General features: G+C 43.1%; 3 gene segments (V, D, J or C); all 3 read left to right on the top strand.

Moving 5' to 3' along the window:
* The first annotated feature begins 833 nt into the window (after positions 1-833).
* On the top strand, positions 834-1,592 carry LOC104677075. The segment is given in 2 exon segments: positions 834-974; positions 1,078-1,592. Coding segments are annotated over 2 exon segments (588 nt in total).
* A 4,295-nt stretch (positions 1,593-5,887) lies between these two features.
* LOC115897484 lies at positions 5,888-7,411 on the top strand. The segment is given in 3 exon segments: positions 5,888-5,990; positions 6,074-6,397; positions 7,386-7,411. Coding segments are annotated over 3 exon segments (381 nt in total).
* Positions 7,412-20,734: 13,323 nt separating this feature from the next.
* On the top strand, positions 20,735-21,324 carry LOC104674992. The segment is given in 2 exon segments: positions 20,735-20,813; positions 20,900-21,324. Coding segments are annotated over 2 exon segments (456 nt in total).
* The last annotated feature ends 595 nt before the right edge of the window (positions 21,325-21,919 follow it).

The raw sequence follows: 21,919 nt of genomic DNA, 5'->3' as shown, positions 1-21,919 counted from the left end.
TATGTAATTTATTTTAAATGAAAAATAATCTAAGGTAATATCCAGAAGATCAGTAGTTACCTGGGAAAAGGGTAGACAAAAGGAAGAGGAAAGGAGGAGACATACAGAAGAACAAGAGAAAATGTTGAGGGAAACTCACTTGTCCACTTTGGTAATGATGACACTTCATGTTTATCAATTGCACACTTTAAATATGTGAAGCTATTATCTGCCAAATAACACTCACAAAATTTATTGTAAACAGACAAATGAAAAATTAGACAAAGAAAGGGTGGTATAAAGACAGAAAATACATATTAAATGTCAGAAATGTCTGAGAATTTAACTCCTGAATCCTAGTTCCCTCCTTATTTTTAGGTGAATGGTAGAGTGCAACAAAATCACAAGCATTCTCAGTACAGGAAATGGGTTCCACAAAGCATACTAGGTATGCCCAATTCTTACCAAGATTTGGTTCAGGGAGTAACAATGATGAGGAATAACAGGCTCAGATACCGGGGCTCACCCATCCCAGACATGGGCTCCTAGACACACACTTAGCCCCTCCTCCATGTGTGAGTTTACATCCACATATGTAAATGGAGAAACCATTGACTCCTACAGAACATAATTTACACAAATATATAAAAAATAAAATAGTGCAAAATATTGATCACAACAAAATTTCCTAATAAGACAGCGTGTTTTCCAAATACCATCATTGTCACCCAACTCCTGCGGGGCCCTGTCATTTTATCTGGAGTCTGCCGTCTCCTCATGGCTCCCACCCCAGAGCTCTCTGTGTAGTAGGAGATATGCAAATAGGGCCCTCCCTCTGCTGTTAAAAACCAGTCAAATCCTGACCCTGCAGCTCTGGGAGAGGAGCCACAGCCCCGGGATTCCCAGCTGTTTCCACTTAGTCATGAACACTGAACACAGAAGACGCACCATGGAGTTTGTGCTGAGTTTGATTTTCCTTGTTGCTATTTTAAAAGGTGATTTATGGAGAATGAGAGATATTGAGTGTGATTGGACATAAGTGAGAGAAACAGGGCCTATGTGTGGTGGTCTCTGACCAGTATGTCTCTGTTTTTGCAGGTGTCCAGTGTGAGGTGCAGCTGGTAGAGTCTGGGGGAGACTTGGTAAAGCCTGGGGGTTCTCTGAGACTCTCTTGTGTAGCCTCTGGATTCACCTTCAGTAGCTATGCTATGCACTGGGTCCGCCAGGCTCCAGGGAAGGGGCTGGAGTGGGTCTCAGTTATTAGTACAAGTGGTGGTAGCACATACTACGCAGACTCTGTGAAGGGCCGATTCACCATCTCCAGAGACAACGCCAAGAACTCACTGTCTCTGCAAATGAACAGCCTGAGAGCCGAGGACACGGCCGTGTATTACTGTGCGAGAGACACAGTGAGGAGAAGTCAGTGTGAGCCCAGACACAAACCTCCCTGCAGGGTACCTGGGACAACCGGGGAACGCCTGGGACCCTGTGCACGGGGCTGTCTCCAGGGGCAAGTGCAGGTGGTGCAAGGGCTGGTTTCCCGTCATGGTCTGGAGCTGCCTTGCTACCAAATTACCCCAGGGAATTTCTCTAGATTTACAATTCTGTACTAACATTTGGTGTTGTCTCTGACTACAAAACGTCCCCCCAACCTTGTATCTTTTTTTTTTTTTCTTTTTGTATCAGGAGGACACATCCACACCCTGCAGAAGCCTGAGTGTCACTTTGGGGGCAGAGATGACCCTGCCTTGATCACACTGGTCAGTGTCCTGAGGAGCATACCCCACAGGGGACCCCGATGACTCCAGTAATGGCTCTGCCTCAAAACCATTGAAGAGTCCTTCCTTTCATTAGAGTAGACCACAGCGCCTGGGCTTCAGCACAAGCCGTATCATAGACGTCACAAAGCAGCAGCTTGACACCTGATCCACATGCATTTTCCTGCCTTTAGAGACTGGGAGAGGGGTGTATTCTCAAGGTCAACACACTCTTTGTGGATTTTGAAACAGAACGCCTGCTTTTACTTTATTTCATTTGAAGATAAATGAACAAATATGCATCTGCAAATGATTGTAATTTTCACATTTATTCCAGTTCCATTATGTCTTAGTTCTGCGTGATGTCCTGCTACAGGGTTGTGTTTTCTATAGGTATTTTTCAACAGACCAAGAAAATGCATTTTCCACTTTCACTGGTTTTTCTCCATGTGCAGAGACCTTGAGTAGAGCATGTCTGACTGCATTTGTCTGTTTTCACACTGCTGATAAAGACTTACCAGAGAATGGGCAATTTACAAACAGAAAGAGTTTTTTTGGACTTACAGTTTCACGTGGCTGGAAAGGCCTCACAATCACAGTGAAAGGTGAAAGGCACATCTGACATGGCAGCAGACGAGAGAAGAGAGCTCGTGCTGGGGTCTCCCCTTTTTAGAACTGTCAGATCTCATGAGACTCATTCACTATTATGAGAACAGTGCAGGAGAGACCCACCCCCATAATTCAGTCACCTCCCACTGGGCCCCTCCCACAACATTGGGAATCATGGGAGTTTCACTTCCATATGAGACTTGAGTGGAGACACAGCCAAACCATATCATTCCACCCCATGTCCCCTCCCAAATCTCATGTCCTCACATTTCAAAACCAATCATGCCTTCCCAACAGCTCCCCAAAGTCTAAACTCATTTCATCATTAACTCAGAAGTCCACAGTACAACCTTTCATCTGAGACAAGGCAAGTCCCTTCCACTTGTGAGCCTGTAAATTCAAAAGCAAGTTACAGGCATTGGGAAAACATACCCATTCCAAGTGACAGACATTGGCCATAACAAAGAGGCCCCATGCAAGTCCAAAATCCAGCAGGGCAGTCAAATCATAAAGCTCCGTAATGATCACCTACAACTCCACTTCTCACATCTGGGACATGTTGATTCAACAGGTGGGTCCCGATGGTCTTGGGCAGCTCCACCCCTGTGGATTTACAGGGTATGGCATCCCTCCCGGCTGCTTTCACAGGCTGGTGTTGAGTGTCTGTGGCTTTTCCAGGCACACAGTGCAAGCTGTCAGTGGATCTACCATTCTGGGATCTGGAGGATGGCAGCGCTTTTCTCACAGCTCCACTAGACAGTGCCCCAGTAGAGACTCTGTGTGGGAGCTCTGGCCCTATATTTCCCTTCCTCACTGCCCTAGCAGAGGTTCTCCATGAGTACTCCACCGCTGCAGCAAACTTATGACTGGACATCCAGGTGTTTTCATACGTCTTCTGAAATCTAGGCAGAGGTTCTCAAACCCCAATTCTTACCACTCTTTCCATAATGGTTCACTTCTTTTGGCCTGTTCATTACTGGTATTTTTCAAAGGAATCTCACTTGAATCTTTCCTCTTTTGCTTTTTGTCTCCATGACAATGTTGAGAAGCTTTACCTCTAGCAACATAAGATGATCTAGTGACCTGACCAATTTGTGGCAAACAATATCTACAAATTCAGAAGCTCTTTGCTTTTCTTTCCACAAATCATAATTCTTTCTGTTCTGTGTATGAGCATATCCTAGCAACCCTGTACACATCCACATAGAGGTCTACAAGCTTATGAATTATTCTCTGTAAATAAAAATTTATCTCAATTTCCCTCAATGTTCATAATTCTCCTGAGGGTGAGGAAGGTCCTTCTCGATCTGTTCAAACTAAATGCCCAGGGACCACCTGGTAGGTAAGGAGTTCGCCTGGCTCTGGTGTGGGGTCTATCTCTTTCCCTCTGTTGTCCCACAGGTAAGCCCAGTTGTTCAGTGAAGGGGTGGCCTGCCCCTCCACACCTGTGGGTGTTTCTCGTTAGGTGGAATGAGAGACTTGAGAAAAGAAATAAGACACAGAGACAAAGTATAGAGAAAGAAAAGCTGGGCCCAGGGGACCGGCGCTCAGCTTACAGAGGACCCACGCCGCACCAGTCTCTGAGTTCCCTTAGTATTTATTGATAATTATCTTTACCATCTTAAACATAAGGGAGTGGCTGGACAATAGGATCATTGTAGGGAGGCAATCAGCAGTAAGAGGTATGAACAAAAATCCCTGTGACATGAATAAGTTTAAAGGAAAATGCTGTGCCTTGAGATGCATATGCAAACATCTCTATAAACCTTCTAGCAGCATTGCTCCAGCAAGTCCCACCTTATTCCTAAAGGCGGTTTTCTCCTTGCTCAGTAAACAAAGCACACAATGGGTTTTACACCGAGATGTTCCATTGCCCAGGGACGGGCAGGATTTTTTTTTTTTTTTTTTTTTGAGACGGAGTCTCGCTCTGTCGCCCAGGCTGGAGTGCAGTGGCCGGATCTCAGCTCACTGCAAGCTCCGCCTCCCGGGTTTACGCCATTCTCCTGCCTCAGCCTCCGGAGTAGCTGGACTACAGGCGCCCGCCACCTCGCCCGGCTAGTTTTCTGTATTTTTTAGTAGAGACGGGGTTTCACCGTGTTAGCCAGGATGGTCTCGATCTCCTGAGCTCGTGATCCGCCCGTCTCGGCCTCCCAAAGTGCTGGGATTACAGGCTTGAGCCACCGCGCCCGGCCGAGACGGGCAGGATTTTTAACCAGCAAGATGCCTTCAGGCACTTGTTTAACAAAGACACATCCTGCACAGCCGAAAATCCGTTAAGCCTTGAGTCACCACAGCACATGTCTCTTGCAAGGACAAGGTTGGGGGTAGGGTCACAGATTAACAGCATCTCAAATACAGAACCAAATGGAGTCTCTTATGTCTACTTCTTTCTATATAGACACAGTAACAGGCTGGTCTCTCTTTCTTTTCCCCACAGTTCAGGTCCTAATAAGACAGCCCAGGTATGTCCTGATTTCAAAACACATCAAACTTTTGAAGACTCTCCTGTTATCCACATCCAAGGAGATAGATTGTTTATTACATAATTCACCAAACTAATGTCAAATGCACAAGTTGCAATACAGCACATCCTAGAGTGTGTTCATGCAAATCAATGGAGGATAAAGTCTTTCAGAGGCAGATGGACCTGAAATGATAAATATGTGGGTAAGGACTCTGGGCTTGATAAATATGTGGCTGTTTCACAAGTGCGACCTGTCAGGGAAGGGCCAGAGTTTCTTGTGCTCTAGAGGAGAGGGGTCACAGAGTTCCTCTCTGGTTCCCAGGAAAGGTAATAGCACTAATCTTCATGATCTTCATGAGACTATCCTCCAGTGCTGACCTGTTGTAGAGTTTTTGTCTGAAGTTGTCACTGCAATCTAGAATCTACATATTTTTAATCAGAATTGCTTAGAGACCAGGCCACATCTTCAAGGTCACACACTGAGAAGAATGGACGCATGTCCCACTACCTTCTCCTAAGATCTCAGACTGAATCCCAAACACCAAAAGGTCACAGAAGGACAGCTCTCAGGTGCTTTTATAAATGACCCACTTCCAGGGACAGTGAGCTTCCCTCTAACCATGACGGATGTTCTGAACTACAATAAACATTGGATGGATCCAGGATTGTTTGAAGTCACTGTCATTATTACATTCAGCAGTTGTTTCAATGTGTCTGAAGTAGTAAATGACAATTTAAATGATCTGGATATGTGGTTGGTTTTATATGAATCTTTAAGGGTAGAATAGTTGACCCTATTCCAAAATCTGTCCCTGATCCATGATCACACTCATCTCCCAGACCAGCTCCTTCAGCACTTTTCCTACCTGGAAGAAGAGGACTCTGGGCATGGAGAGGGGAAGCCCCAGGAAGAGAACTGAGTTCTCAGAGGGCACAGCCAGCATCTTCCTCTCAGGGTGAGCCCAAAAGACAGGGTCCCTCCATCCTCTTTTTACACCTCTCCATACAAAGGCACCACCCACATGCAAATCCTCACTTAGGCACCCAAAGGAAACCACCACACATTTCCTTAAATTCAGGGTCCTGCTCACATGGGAAATGCTCTCTGAGAGTCACGGACATCCTGTGCAAGAACATGAAGCACCTGTGGTTCTTCCTCCTCCTGGTGGCAGCTCCCAGATGTGAGTGTCTCAAGGATCCAGACATGAAGGTATGGGAGGCTGCCTCTGATCCCAGGACTCACTGTGGCTCTCTCTGTTCACAGGGGTCCTGTCCCAGGTGCAGCTGCAGGAGTCGGGCCCAGGACTGGTGAAGCCTTTGGAGACCCTGTCCCTCACCTGCGCTGTCTCTGGTTACTCCATCAGCAGTGGTTACTACTGGAGCTGGATCCGCCAGCCCCCAGGGAAGGGGCTGGAGTGGATTGGGCGTATCTATGGTAGTAGTGGGAGCACCGACTACAACCCCTCCCTCAAGAGTCGAGTCACCATTTCAAAAGACACGTCCAAGAACCAGTTCTCCCTGAAGCTGAGCTCTGTGACCGCCGAGGACACGGCCGTGTATTACTGTGCGAGAGACACAGTGAGGGGAGGTGAGTGTGAGCCCAGACACAAACCTCCCTGCAGGGAGGCGGAGGGGGCGGGCGCAGGTGCCGCTCAGGACCAGCAGGGGGCGCGCGGGGACCACAGAGCAGGAGGCCGGGTCAGGAGCAGGTGCAGGGAGGGCGGGGCTTCCTCATCTGCTCAGTGCTCTCCCTCCTCGCCAGCACCTCAGCTGTCCCCAGGACTCCTCTTAGTTTATTATCAGTGGTTCTTTTTCCTCACACTCTTGTGCCAGGAAAGAAACGAGGAAGACAAATTTTCCTCTTACAATTGAAGTTTCACCAATTACTAGGAACTTACCTGCAAGTTCCTGCACGGTCCATTATAACTTATTGTTTAAAAAATATATATATACTAATGGTTCTCACCATCTCTTGATTTGTGTCATCAATTGAATTGTTCCCTCTTTGAAACTCATATGCTGAAACCTTAAATTCAATGGATCTCTATTGGAATTTTAATGATGCAATTAAGGTTAAATGTGGTCATAAGTGTAAGACCCTAATGCAACAGACGTGTTGTATTTATAAGAAAAGGAAGGCACACCAGAGACCTCTCACTTTTCACGTGCACGCAGAGAAGAGGCCATGTGGAGACGCAGTGCACTAGAAGGTAGCCAAGTGCAAGCCAGGAAGAAGCCGCACCAAGAACCAAACCTGCCAGCACCTTGATCTTCAACATTCAGACATCAAAATTTTAAGCAAATCAATATTTGTTGTTTAAGCCACCCACTCCGTGTTGGCTTCTTATGAAGACCCAGACCGACTAATACCACATAGCTCTGTTAGCGCTGTCCCCTGGATGGAGAATCAGACCCCTGAGACTGGGCACATCTCTCAGATTTCTACACAAAGTAGGCAAAAAATAGTAGCTCTGATATAAAAACTTGTCATGTCCCTGTTGGCCAATTTCTGGGCAAAGTGTTTTAAAGAAGACCTTGGGGCTTTGTCACAAAAGTTGTCTTTTATCTTTCATTAGGACCTATCTAATGGACAATGGGTACCAGCTGGATGGAGACTGACCACTGACCATCTTCTGCTGTCTCCTTAGTATGCCACAGAAAACCACACCAACATTACTCTATGTCTTCAACTTTCTAAATTTACACTGAATCTAGTGCTAAATGAGGAGCTACATGAGGTCTGAGTTTTGTTCCCTTCCTCCCAGTCTTCCTCAATTACCAAGGGCAGAAGAGACTTTCAGTGAAATTTGGCTGTCAATGCCCCCAACGCCACATCACTTTTTAAGGTCCAGGAACTTTATTTGGGGGATAGTGAAATACACTTTTAAATGAAAAGCCATAAAGCACATACAACAACTGAAGGAATGGCCACTGTGCACCTGAAGCCCAATGAGGCAGATGGTAGGGTCCCTTCCTCCAGGATGTTCCTAGATGTGTGATGGTTGGATGCGTCATGCATATGGAAATAAGGATTGGACTGAGGTAGAAACAAGGGCCATATCCCACAGGAAAACGAAACAAGAAAAAACAGATGGGCATCCGTGAAGACCGTTAATTAAATTTGTTGAGCTTAAGATGAAATTTTTGTCCAAAGTTTTTAATGTTCTTAGCTAAATATGAATCTTTTCAATAAACTGAGAATTAAAAGGAGAATGGAGTTAGAAGTTGAGCGAGAAAAGTCATGAGAGAGCAGAAAGAAAATTCACACAAAACTGTCACACGGCAGAGGCCAGAATGGAGCTGATGCAGCTACGTCATTATTCTGCACACCTAGTTGAGACACTTTGGTGTTTAAGGCAGGCCCAGCGGTGAAGAACTCCTTTAGTTTTTGCTTCTCTGGGAAAGATCTTATCTATCCTTTGTTTTACAAAAAGATTTACATGGTAAAGTTTCTTGGTTGGCAGAGTTTTGTTTGTTTTTCAGTCTTCCCCCTCCCCCCAGCAATTTGAATACAGTCATGGGCCACCTAACAATGTTTCAGTCAACAATAGACCACATACATGTTTGTGGCCACATAACATTGTAATACCATATTTTCACTAAGGATGTTCCATATTTATTTGTGTTTAGATAGAGAGATACTTACCACGGTGTTTCAGTTCCCTACAGTGTTCAGTGCAGTAACACCCTGTACAGGTTAGTTGTCTGGGAACACTGTGCTATTCCACATAGTCTATGTGTAGTTGCGCATTCCCTGTAGGTTTGTGTAAGTTCACCCTATGATGCTCACACAATGATGACACTGACTAGAAACACATTTCTCAGAAATAATCTCTATCACTAAACCACAGATTATTGAATATAATTCCTCTCCATTCTGGACTGAAAACCTTACACTGAGAAATCTGCTAAATCTGCTCTTTTTCTTTCTGTTTTCAAAAACTTTTTCTTTTAACAATGTGGTTTCAAACTATCTCAGATTTTTCTCATTTGGTTTACCTTACTTAAAATTTATAGAGCTTCTTGGATGTGGGTGAATATTTGCTTTTCCAGATTTAGAAAGTTTCTATGCCATTACTTCTTTGAAAAATATTTTCACACATCTCTCTCTCTCTCTCTCTCTCTCCAATAAACACACACACACACCCTCTTCCTTCACTACCCCTTTTGTATGCAAAAATAAGACTATTTTTGCATAACTCCTCAATGCATAATTTAGTTTTCAATGTGCTTCCTGACTCATAAGTCTTTAACTCTATTTTATTTTTTTCATTGAAATTTTTCTTCTCTGTCTCTACTATTTCAAACGATCTTTCTTTGAGTTTACTGTTTCTTCTATTACATGATCTAGTCTGGTCTAAAATCTTCTATTAAAATTTTTGGCTGACTTATTGTATTCTTCAGCGTCAATAGGTTTGTTTAGTCATCTTCTAAATGTTTTATCTCTATTAAAATTCTCGCATTGTTCTTGCATGGTGCCACTAGCTCATTGAACATGTTTCTAACATTTACTTAAGGTTTTCTGCCAGGTAAACCATATGCTTCCTTTTCATTGATGTTGGTTTCTGGACCTTTGTGTTGTTCTTCTGTTTGGACCATGTTCCCCTGCTTCTTCATTTTCCTTGACTGTCTTTGTTGCTACCTGTTCATTTTAACAAAAGCCACCATACACTCTTCCAAGACAAGGCTCACAGAGATCACCCTCACCAGTCAGCCCAGAGAGTAATTTTGGGTCGCTCAAAATTTCAAAGTATTCAAACTTCTGTCTGTTCTTAGTGACCCCCAGGATTTAGAAGATGATTGATTCTGCCAGGTAGGGGAAGTAGAAACTATTTACTCAGGCAGCCCCTAGAAAAGTTGGGCCACTGGACAAAGTTTTATTATTGAGGTATGATTGATCAAAATAATGTTAGTTCAAGCTTCCCTCAACCAGTCATTAAACATTGAAATTTTATAATTTCTTATTTGGATCTGGGGTTTATTAGTGGGATATTTAGCTAAAATCACAAACTAGTTTAAATCTGCCTATTGGGCAAAATGATCTGCTGCAGAATTTCCATTTTCTGTGTTATCTCTTTTTGCATTTAAATCTAAGTCTGTATTAGACATGCATCCAGAATGTGGAAAAATGTCTTAAAGTTCCCTAATTTATTTAATTTAATGGGGTTTCCAGAAGATGTGAAAACCTCCTTTGTTTATCAAACACCTGACTATTGGTCCATAGTTTCCTCTTAAATTTTTCTCTCTCCTCTCACATTATCTATAATAAGCAGGGAGAAATGAAGACACACCATCGACAGTTTGCTTAGATATCCCATCAGCCAAATTTCTAACTCTCACTAATTCTAACTTCATCCAATGTAACATAACTAAGATAAACTCTATAACAAGGTACACATACTTTCCAGTTCTAATACCACGTTTGTGACAGAAACAAAGCAGGTGTGCTCTCTGCGAGGTGGTCATCTGAGGTCTGAGATGAGGGGTCACACAGGTAGTTTTATGATATTTAAGGGGTCGGGCAACAACAGTGATAACAATTCTGATCATCACTGGCTCTTACCGGAAAGTTTACAGGTAAAGTTACTGCTGTTGTTTGATTTTAACACCTAGTTAGAATGAAGCTCAGAGAAGAGGTCACATCCTAGGTCACACAGTAAGGAGGAATGGAGATGTGCTCTGCTCTCCACACTATGCACAAGACCCCTGGTACGGGCCCAGGTTCCACTGACACGTGGCATCTGGAGGGCAGTTTTCAGGGGATGGTCTTAACGCACCTGCTTCCTGAGGCAGGGCGCTTCCTTCTCTCAGTTATGCACTTGCTCCTTCTGCCAGCTCTGAAGTGACCACTTGCATTGCCATGAATTATTCATATTCTCTCCCTTATTATGGCAAAAAGTATATTTATTAAATTTTCAATTCATTTTCTCTGAAGCGCACTGCGTTAGCAGAAAGGAATAAATCACATTGCTTCACCTCCTACACAGCCAAAGATTCCTGAAATCAGAGTTGATATGATGTACTCATAGGTAGATCTCTGATCCATGCAGATGGCCTTGGTCTTCAAGTTTCAGCAATTCTGGGAAGCCAAAGACACCTCCGTCTCCTCCTCCCTGCTCTGCAGCTCACCTGAGAACAGCTTTCTCATTGGAATATCATCTGTTTAAGGAATTCAAGTCTCTGCTTTAGGTTTGGGGGCCTGAGTGCACCTACTGGATCCAGCCCAGGACTGGAGACACTTTCCAGAACACAACATCACCTGAGACATGACCAGTCACACTGTTTTACTTTCACAATTTCAGCTTCCTCAGAAGAAAATTAAAATTGCTGAGACTTTTTCATAAGCGTTGTGCTATGTCCTTTTTCTGTTTCCTTGCCTGTTCATTCATGTCAGACCAGGTGCCACATCTATGTAATCAGATTAGAATCCTGCCTCCAGTAACACATGAAGAGGACCTTTGGTTGTACTTTTGGTCTTTGCTCCAAAATGTAAAGATTACAAAAGTCATCACCTCATTCTTATGTCAAGAGGCATCTGCACAATCTGATCTTCAATACCTTTGGGAATTCATCAAAGAAATGAAATTCCAATAAAAAATTGCCCACTCCCAAAACTGGAGAGACAGGTATGTCCAAAATGGCAGTTGACACTTGCTTTACTGGAACAGAAGCCGCAGAAGAATATTCACACACACAGACACACACACACACACACACAAACACACACATATGTGTACATATGTACATACATATACACACTTATATACATGCAAACATATATATGTACATAAATACATATATACACATACATATATACATATATATAAAAAACAAGCTGTTGAGGGCACTTACATGGTAAGCACTATAGATGTCTGCAAGACAGATGTGGACTATGGTGAAGTGACAGTTCCAGAGGGCCGAACACTCCTCAGTCTTCTGGACTTTCCCTCCAGAAACCTCCAGATTAGAAAAAAAAACAATCCAAATATGTTTCCTATGGGTCAGAAGTGGGGAAGTTACAATTACTGAAAACTGTACCAAGAGCCTTCTCCAAAAGATCCCATAGGGAAGAACTTTTCCAGTACCTTGTCCTATGTGAAGAAAGACAAATCTGCCATTCCAGATCCCTCCCCCATTCTTCCATGATTGTATGAAGATGTAAGCAAATAGTCCATAGACAGGTAAGATGTAAGCAAATAGTCCAAGTAAGATATAAGCAAATAGTCCAGGTAAGATGTAAGCAAATAATCCAGGTAAGATGTAAGCAAATAGCCTAGGTAAGATGTAAACAAATAGTTAATCCAGGTAAGATGTAAGCAAATCCAGGTCAATAGTCCAGGTAAGATATAAGATAATCCAGGGAAGATGTAAGCAAATAGTCCAGGGACACTGAAACCACAAAAGGCAGTAAAGACGAAAGTTGAGCTTCTCCCCTGGAGACGCCTGGTCAAGGTCACAGCCACTGCAGAAACCTCATTGCAAGGAAAGGCTGGGCTGAAGGGGGCACTCAGGAGCCACCAAGCACAGGTTCCAACCCCAGAGCAGGTGTACAGAAGGATGGGGAGGAAGTTTCCTCTCAGGTATCTTCCTTTGTCAACAACAACAACAACAACGAAAACTATGTGTTCAACAAGTTGTTGATGTGCCTTTAAATATCCTGTTACACCAGAACTATTCGTATAATTTAAGGCAACAAGAACTATTTTCTAAAGTGGGTTTCCAGGACTATAAATATCTTAATAGTGATGATATAAAGGATAGGAATAGTTTTACTAATTGAATGGATACAGAATTGTGGGAGCCACTGTATTCCTACGAATAAAAATGCCAGATTTCAGTGTTAGGTAATTTTAGGCCAATTATTTTTGGAGTAGTGAATTCACAAAGAACTCCAAAGTTCTCTTCCATCTTTTGATTCCTATTGTCCGTGAGATGAGAAAATCAACTCTAATTATGAATCACAGGGCAAATTTGTAAACCAAGGGTGGTTCTACTGAAAATCCTGGTGGATCAAGATGCCAGGCAGGTGCTGGAGACACTGTCTCAGGAGCGCCCAGCAGATATCAGAGGGACGTGCTGGATGCTCACGTGGGACATCAGCAGTCACTTTCTCAGAGTCACCAATGTGCTGTGGCTGGTGCCTGATGGGACCAGGATGGGGTCACGGCACCCGGTCAGTGTCATGAAGAGTGGTGGTTCCAGAAATCATCCATGTGGTCTCCATGTTAATCAAATGTGGGTTCACAGTGAGGAGTATGTCCTCTGGCTGCTTGCTTTTGAAAGCAAGGATGTCTGGCCACAAAAATTTGTAAACGGAGCAGGGCATCCATTTCTTCAAGCAGGATTAGGGCTTGGACCATCAGCATCCCACTCATGTAAGGCTGATGTGTCGTTCATCTCCAGTTTCTTATCCTAGATCAGGTTTTGAGCTATGAAATGCTCTGTCTCCTGAATATACAAATAACCTGAGATCCACGGAGGTAAATATGGACATGTCTGGGCCCTGAGAGCATCACCCAGAAACCACATCCCTCCCCCAGAGAAGCCCCTGAGATCACAGCTCCTCATTATGGACCAGACCTGGAGGATCCTCTTCTTGGTGGCAGCAGCTACAGGTAAGGGGTTCCCAAGTCCCAGTGATGAGAAGGGGATTGAGTTCAGTCAAGTGGGCTTTCATCCACTCCTGTGTCCTCCCCACAGGTGCCCACTCCCAGGTGCAGCTGGTGCAGTCTGGGGCTGAGGTGAAGAAGCCTGGGTCCTCAGTGAAGGTCTCCTGGAAGGCTTCCAGACACACCTTTACCAGCTATGTTATGCGCTGGATGTGACAGAACCTTGGACAAGGGCTTGAGTGGAGGGGATTTTAGTAATTTGAGAGATGTTTCATATAACATTTATTCTGTAAGCAAATTTCAGGGATTGTAGAATGAATCAAATTAAGAAATCTGATACAGAACTTTCTCTGAATCGATCTTTGTAAACATCAATTTCTGAATCAATGTTGTAAATATTTTGGAACCCAAACACAAGTTCACATTTTAACTCTGTTTTTATCTCTATTTTAAAAATGCCAAAAAATCTCATTTTGTGCATGCGACAATTGGAATTCCTACCATCAATGCATGATATTTCTTGTTTTTCCACATTCATATTGCCGTTTATCATCATGAGAATTGAGAGTTTCAACCATGCTAATAGGCGAGTAATGGTATCTAATTTTTATTTAAATGCACATGTTCTTAATAAAAAATCCATATTTAACAATGTTTATATAATTTTTGATGAGATGCCTCTCCTGATATTTGGTTCATTTTTAACCATTGCATTGTTGTCTTTTGATTAGTTGTAAGTTTACTCGCATATTGATTATAAAAGTCATTTAACAAATTAAAAGAATTGGCCGGGGTCGATGGCTCACAGCTGTAGTCCCAGCACTTGGGGAGGCCGAGACGGGTGGATCACGAGGTCAGGAGATGGAAACCATCCTGGCTAACACCGTGAAACCCCATCTCTACTAAAAATACAAAAAAAAAAAAAAAAAAAAAAAATAGCCAGGTGTAGTGGCGGCGCCTGTAGTCCCAGCTACTCCGGAGGCTGAGGCAGGTGAATCGCGTGAACCCGGGAGACGGAGCTTGCAGTGAACCGAGATTGTGCCACTGCTACTCCAGCCTGGGGGACTGAGGGAGACTCCATCTCCACACAAACATACAAAAAAGAAAAACAAGCAAAATAAATGAAAAGAATTGATTTAACAAATATGTGACTTGGAAGTATCTTCTCCTAGTCTGTGGTTGCCTTTTTCTCCCTTCTCAGTGCGTATTGCAGAAAAATTGTGTGTGTGTGTGTGTGTGTGTGTGTGTGTGTGTGTGTTTGTCTGCACAAATTTAGACCAAAAAAATAAAAAAATTTCATTCATAGAGCATGTATTTGGCATTATATGTGAATTTCACTATAAAATACACTAGTAGTGATTTTTTTTTCCATGTCTCTAATCTCAGGCCACAATCAACTCGTGAGTGTTTAGCCTTCACCTATTGATTGGAGGACTCTCCTCCTGAGATATTTGGAAGACTTCTGTAAGGAGATGTGTTCTTCTTCCCGTTGTTTATTTATTTAATCATCTATTAATATCCGTATTGGTTTATGGATGTCTATTCCATAGTCTGAAAAAGATCCATGCTACATTATTCATTTTATTATTCAAATTGCCACAGCTTTATTAGGTGCTGGGCGCTGATTTAGTTTGGTTCCTGCATCTTTACAGCACAGCTCATCCTTTTGTTTTCGAACACTTCCCTGTTTCCTGGATATTATAATAAATTCTAAGTTCATTTTCCGTATTACCTTTTTCATACATAGAATTAGCCATTTTTATAAAGAGTGCTTGTTTCTAATTTTAAAGAGTAATATTAAAATAAAATATTGTGATACTGGGTATTTTTGTTTTTTAATGTGGTATAAGTACTTCTAGGACCTCTCAACCAAATGCCCTAGTAAATGTGCATGTTTATATGAACCATGTTTGTGGACACTTCAAAACTGTTTATGTATCTAATCTTCTGTAAGTTGATTACATTAAACATGAGAAGACACTGGACTCTCCACCCAACTATGCTACCACATGGACCTTTCTAGTCTTCCTTCCTTGACTGTCTATAACCACCCACTGCAAAGTGAGGAACCCCATCCCACCATATGCCATTTTATTACTTAGCTGCACAATTTCAGGACACATGCTGGAGCAGCATCAGAAATGTAAAGTTGTACCCTTGTAAGAAACATGTTTATCTACTACAATGCAGTGCTTATGTGTGGTTTGTTTACAATTAAAACTTACAGAATCTCCTCACTTTCAAAGTTTCTTATGTCAGTAACTTCATTTTCCACTTTCTTCTGTGAAGTCATTTCAATTATACGGTATCGTTTCATTTGTTTGAAATTCTGTAAAAGCCAAGACTAGAGTCAAGTAAACAGGATGTTCCAGGAATTTAGAGGGCGGGTGTAAAATAAGTAAAACAGGCTCAGTTTAAGAAGAGTAAGAATATTCTAGTGATATGCAATGGTTGAGACGTGACACAATTAATTTGTCTAAGCTCATAATTTTGTGATGGAAAATATAAACCTAAATATATGCAACTAAAATATATTTAGCAGTTCATTAACCCCTGGATTAAGTGCATACTCTATAAAATTATCTAATAACGTATTTGGGAGTGTGGGAATGTTATGAGATACACGCAACAAAGATTGAAGTAGTTTTCCTGACTTGCATATATGATGTTTCCATTCAATGAAGACCTTTAAATAAGACAAAACCAATTTTCTACGTGACCCAGGTTTTTCCTTCCTGACAAGCAAACAACCCAGAACATTCTTTTCTTTCCTTGGTTGAGAAAGGTTTTCCCCAAACTTCAGCTCAGTTCAAGCATGCACTGTCCCTGAGTGGGCATTTACCCTCAGATGGGTACACACACCTGTCAACGTGTGGGCTCTTCTGTCAGAAAAACACACCTGTATTCATGTGGATTCTTTCCTCAGACAAACACACATGTACCCCACATGAACTCTTTCCTCAGATCACCACATATGTCCTTACATTTACTCTTTCCTCAGAAAACAGACATTTCCTCATGTGGACTCTCGTCTCAGACAAACAACCATGTCTCCTTGTGAACTCTTCACTCAGATAAGTGCACACATTTCCACATTGACTGTTTCCTGACACAAGCACGTGTATTAAATCTTCAATAATTTTGTGGCAAAATGATCTCAAGATAATGATAATTATAAAACTCCTTCCTGACAAGGTGGAGATATGCATTCTTTTTTTCTTTTTAACTTTACTTTGCCTGATTGTCAGGAACAGTGGTTTGCAGCTCTAAATGTACTGATTACAGACAGATGTCTGTTGTCTCTGGAAATGTATTTCTTATGTTCTTACTGGTCTTATTTGTCGATAACGTTTGCTGCAATGAAGATACCTGGACGGTGTCCACATTAGAGACTGAGAAAGAGTGATGGGCAGATTAACCCTGTGCATCCAGACCTAGGAATCCTTTGACCCTGCCCTCTCTGAAATGTAGACACAGAGGATGGATAAGCAATGCTGAGCGGTGCACCCTATGACCACAAAAAGAAAGACATGGAAATGTGTCCCTTCCCCTCCTCAGTGAAAGACAACTCATCCCCTGTTCCTTCGGGCCCTGGTGAGGAGCCACCCCATGTCTGTGCCCTTCCTCAGTGTCCTCACCGTGGGGTCTGCACTGATCTGGGCTTCCCTCCTCATCACCCTCAGTATCAGGGCCCCTTGTGAATCAGGTCCAGCTATGGCTGCTCCACATGGGGCTGTTCTCAGTCTGTTCCTTCTGTGTTTGCAGAAGACCTGTGTGAAGTTCACCTGGTGGAGTCTGAGGTGGAAAAATTGTACAGCCCAGCAGTTCTCTGAGTCTCTCCTGCACAGCCTCTGGATTCACCTTCACTGACCTGCAGCTATCAGCTTGGTCCAGCAGGCTCCAGGACCGGGGCTGGTGTGGGTGGCAACAGGGAGAAATTCAAGAGGAAGTTCTTACGTGCACTCTTACGTGCATGCTCTCACTGACATCTTTGCTTCTTTTACCATGTTTGTTCTGTAAATCACAACGAATGGTGCGTTCTTCATCTATTATGCGTTTGTTAAGTCTTTTTTGGTGTCTTTTAAAAAACTGGTAACTTTATCCTATGTAATACCTGTTAAGTCCTAAAAGCGTTTTTTGATGTCTACATTTTCTGAAATTTACACAGCTACTATAGCTTTCTTTTGGTTCATATTTTCATAATTCATGTTTTCCCATCTTTATCTTTTCTATTTGTGAATATGTAGGATAACTTTCTTGTACAAAGCTAACAGTTGGGTCTTGCTTTTTTTAAAGCAACTATAATAAATTCTATTTTTAAACTAATATTATTTTTTGTTATTTTTTGTTTAAATTAGCATTTTATAATGATGTTTATTTCTCTATTAGCAGATTATATAATTCACTTCTTATAAATATGGTATTGATTACCATAAGGTTTACAATAAGAATTATATAAATTAGATTCTAATGCAAATACTGTGATGGCCTCGATATGAAGTACAGAGATAATGTAACTGTGTACTTTGAATTCCTCCTTCTTACCAGTCTTTCTTATTGTCAGTTTGCACTTATATATGCTATAAAATATAATATGTAATTTCACATCACTTTATACACATACGTTATAACGATTACAAAGATTACAACTACAATTCATCTTGATGTTCCTTTTTTTTACAATCTTAATTTCTTTATATAGATCTATGTTTTTAGTGCACATCACGTGGCTACTAGCAGAGAAACTGTAAAATGTGCCCTGAAACATGAATGTGCTGACAAATTGTCTCAAGATCTTTTTTTTTTTTTTTTTTGAGACGGAGTCTCGCTCTGTCGCCCAGGCTGGAGTGCAGTGGCCGGATCTCAGCTCACTGCAAGCTCCGCCTCCCGGGTTTACGCCATTCTCCTGCCTCAGCCTCCCGAGTAGCTGGGACTACAGGCGCCCGCCACCTCGCCCGGCTAGTTTTTTGTATTTTTTTAGTAGAGACGGGGTTTCACAGTGTTAGCCGGGATAGTCTCGATCTCCTGACCTCGTGATCCGCCCGTCTCGGCCTCCCAAAGTGCTGGGATTACAGGCTTGAGCCACCGCGCCCGGCCAAGATCTTTTTTTAATGACATAATTTTACTTGCCTTTCACTTTTAATGAAGTTGTAATGCATGTATAATTCCAGTTTGCTTTTCCTTTGTTACTTATTTTCTTGTATTTATTTTCTTCCTGGAGACAATCACATATTACATTCTGCTGGGCCTTCATTAACCACATTTCTGCGAATGTAGTCAGGGTTGGGTTTCAAGTGTATGGTTGCCCAGCTATTGGAGTTGAAGTCAGCTTCTACTGTTCACAAAAACTTCAGATTCCTCTGGCGATACCTGCTTTTGTTTCCCTGTTTGCTTTTGGGTTTTCACATGTCATTCTTCCCAGAGAGAGCCTATCTTTTTCAGCTGTGGCAGGTACATCCTGCTGACACATTTACTTGGTGATTGTTGTGTGGTGAAGGGGCTTGGACACAGGGGCACGTTCTCCAACCTTCTGACCTAGTCTCCTTCTTAGCTGTGGGTGATGAGACTGGCTCTGAAGCATGGCCTTCCAAGCGTTCCTGTTCCTTCCCTTCGCCAAGTGTCAGAGTGTCTCTTCCCAGCCACAGTGGTTTTTTGTCAGTGTCCTCAGCTTCTGACCCACTGTCCTTACCCCACAGATTCAGGATTTCATTCTGCAGGAAAGAGATGGGAGGTGTTTCTGGGTAGAGTTTCCTTGGTGTCCTCTGTTTCCTTGTGTTCTAGTTGATTCTACCAGTGCCTGAAGGACACAAGATTTAATAAATGTCTCCTTCATACAGTGAAGGGGGACTCAGCATTGAATGGAGCTGCTGTTCTTCCTCCCCAGTCCACACCACAGGACAGCAGGTGGGTGAGTTGTCTGGGGATTTCCTCAATTCTGTAGGAAAAGCCTTGAAGTGCCCAGAGTTTCACTCTCACACCCTTAGCACGCACGTCCTCAACAACTCATTCCACTTTTCCAGGTTCGATTTTTCCATCTTAAATACCAGGCCATGAGTGGCACCTGACTCAGGTACTATAATAGATGGACTCAATGTCCCTAAATGGGCAATTACTTTTAGATATGTGCCCACATCTGTCCCTGTGTGTACTCCTCCCTCAGACAAGCACACGCATTGCTTTGTGGACTCTTCCCTCAGAAAACCACAAATGTCCCCACAATGACTCCTTCACATGAGCATGTCTGTCTGATGCTGAACTGCTGTGTGGCAAAATTAGCTCAGAATACAAGCAGTTATGGACTCAAGCCCTAACAACGGGTAGGTCTGCATTTTATTTTTAATTCTAACTGAAGCCTTTGCCTTCTTATTAAGAGCAGTGGTTTATAGTTCTACATGCAGAGACTACAGGCAGATATATGACTCCTCTGGAAAAGTTTATTTTCATGTATTTACTGGGTCATTTTGTTAATAAACATTCATTACATAAAGACACCTGAAAAGGGCCCTCATCAGGGAACAAGAAAGTGTAGTTTGCAGATTAACTCTCAGCATCCAGTCCCAGGAATCCCTTGACCTGCCCTCCCTGAAATCCATAGGCGGAGGAGGATGACAACTGCTGAGTAGCAAACTTATGTCCACAGGGAGGAGACACGGAAATGTGGTCATTCCCACGCTCATGAGGAGCAGCTCATCCCCTGTCTCTAGTGGCCTGGATCTAGGGATTCACAAATGTTGTCACAGGGATTCTGTCTCTTTCTTCTCACTTTAACACTTTCTCTTCAGTGGTGATCATGAATGATGATTGACAGCTGCACGCTCACATCTTTACATAATTATTTACAAATGTTTATTATTTATTCTCTTCAGCTTTTTTTTTTTAAATCATCACTTTCCCCCTAATCAAAGAGGATTTTGATCAGAATGCTTGTGGGGAGCCCCCTGCTCTCCCAGATGCCCACCGTCATTTCTCTTGAAGGGAGGAAGAACGGCAGCTCTCTTGATTTCTACTCTAATCCTCTAGGACTGAAACCAGAAGGCTGCATGACCCCTGCGTGAGCATCCAAGAAGATCCTGTCTGTAGAAGCAGGAGTGTCACAGCCTTGACTGAGAGCTACGGTCCTGAAATGAGACGGTGTCCCCAGTGGAGAGCGCATGTGGACGCCCACACCAGAGGGCTCACTGCTCCTCACTACTCCTCACCACAGATGCACTCCCCTACTGAGTTCTGAGACCTGAGTGCACCCCATAGAGTAGGGCTCAGATGAGGGATGCAAATCTCCACCAGCTCCACCCTCCTGTGGGTTGAAAAGCAGAGCACGGGGCCTGGCTCAGTGACTGCTGTGCCCCACCATGGACACGCTTTGCTACACACTCTTGCTACTGACCGTCCCGTCGTGTGAGTGCTGTGGTCAGAGACGACTTCAGAAGGGAAACATCAGCTCTTTTCTTTGTGGGCTTCATCTTCTTTTGCTTTCTCCACAGGGGTCTGGTCCCAGGTGACCTTGAAGGAGTCTGGTCCTGCGCTGGTGAAACCCACACAGACCCTCACGCTGACCTGCACATTCTCTGGGTTCTCAATCAGCACTTCTGGAACAGGCGTGGGCTGGATCCGTCAGCCCTCAGGGAAGGCCCTCGAGTGGCTTGCAAGCATTTATTGGAATGATAGTAAATACTACAGCACATCTCTGAAGAGCAGGCTCACCATCTCCAAGGACACCTCCAAAAACCAGGTGGTTCTAACAATGACCAACATGGACCCTGTGGACACAGCCACATATTACTGTGCACACATACCACAGAGACACAGCCCAGGGCACCTCCTGTACAAGAACCCAGGCTGCTTCTTATTGGTACTCCCTCCCCACCAATGCAGAACAGGAAAGTGCGGCTGAGATGCCATTTCCTGCCAGGGTCTGGGTTTCTTATCTCCACCTAACTCAGACCCTTGTCTTCCTCCCTCTTCTTTACTAATGAATGGCATGTCCCCTGCTAGTGGTTCCTGCAAGCAGAAGCTGTTCCCTGTTTGGCAAAGATTCAACACGAAAGGTTCCTGTTACCTAAAAAAATATATAGACAGATGAGACTTAATTAACATAAAAAATTCTTTTTCGAAACAACAGAGTGAATAGTCAGTTTGCAGAATGGCAGAAAACTTTTGCACACTTTGCCTGTGACAGGGAACGAATATGAAGAATTTGTTTTTTTTTTTTTTTTGTTTTTTTTATTATATTTTAAGTTCTAGGGTACTTGTGCATAACGTGCAGGTTTGTTACATATGTATACTTATGCCATGTTGGTGTGCTGCACCCATCAACTTGTCAGCACCCATCAATTCATCATTTATATCATGTATAACTCCCCAAGGCAATCCCTCCCTCCTCCCCCCTCCCCATGATAGGCCCCAGTGTGTGATGTTCCCCTTCCCGAGTCCAAGTGATCTCATTGTTCAGTTCCCACCTATGAGTGAGAACATGTGGTGTTTGGTTTTCTCTTCTTGTGATA

The sequence above is a fragment of the Rhinopithecus roxellana genome, chromosome 5 (genome assembly GCF_007565055.1).
Source record: "Rhinopithecus roxellana isolate Shanxi Qingling chromosome 5, ASM756505v1, whole genome shotgun sequence".
Lineage (NCBI taxonomy): Eukaryota > Metazoa > Chordata > Mammalia > Primates > Cercopithecidae > Rhinopithecus > Rhinopithecus roxellana.
This window is presented reverse-complemented; position numbering and strand designations above follow the sequence as displayed.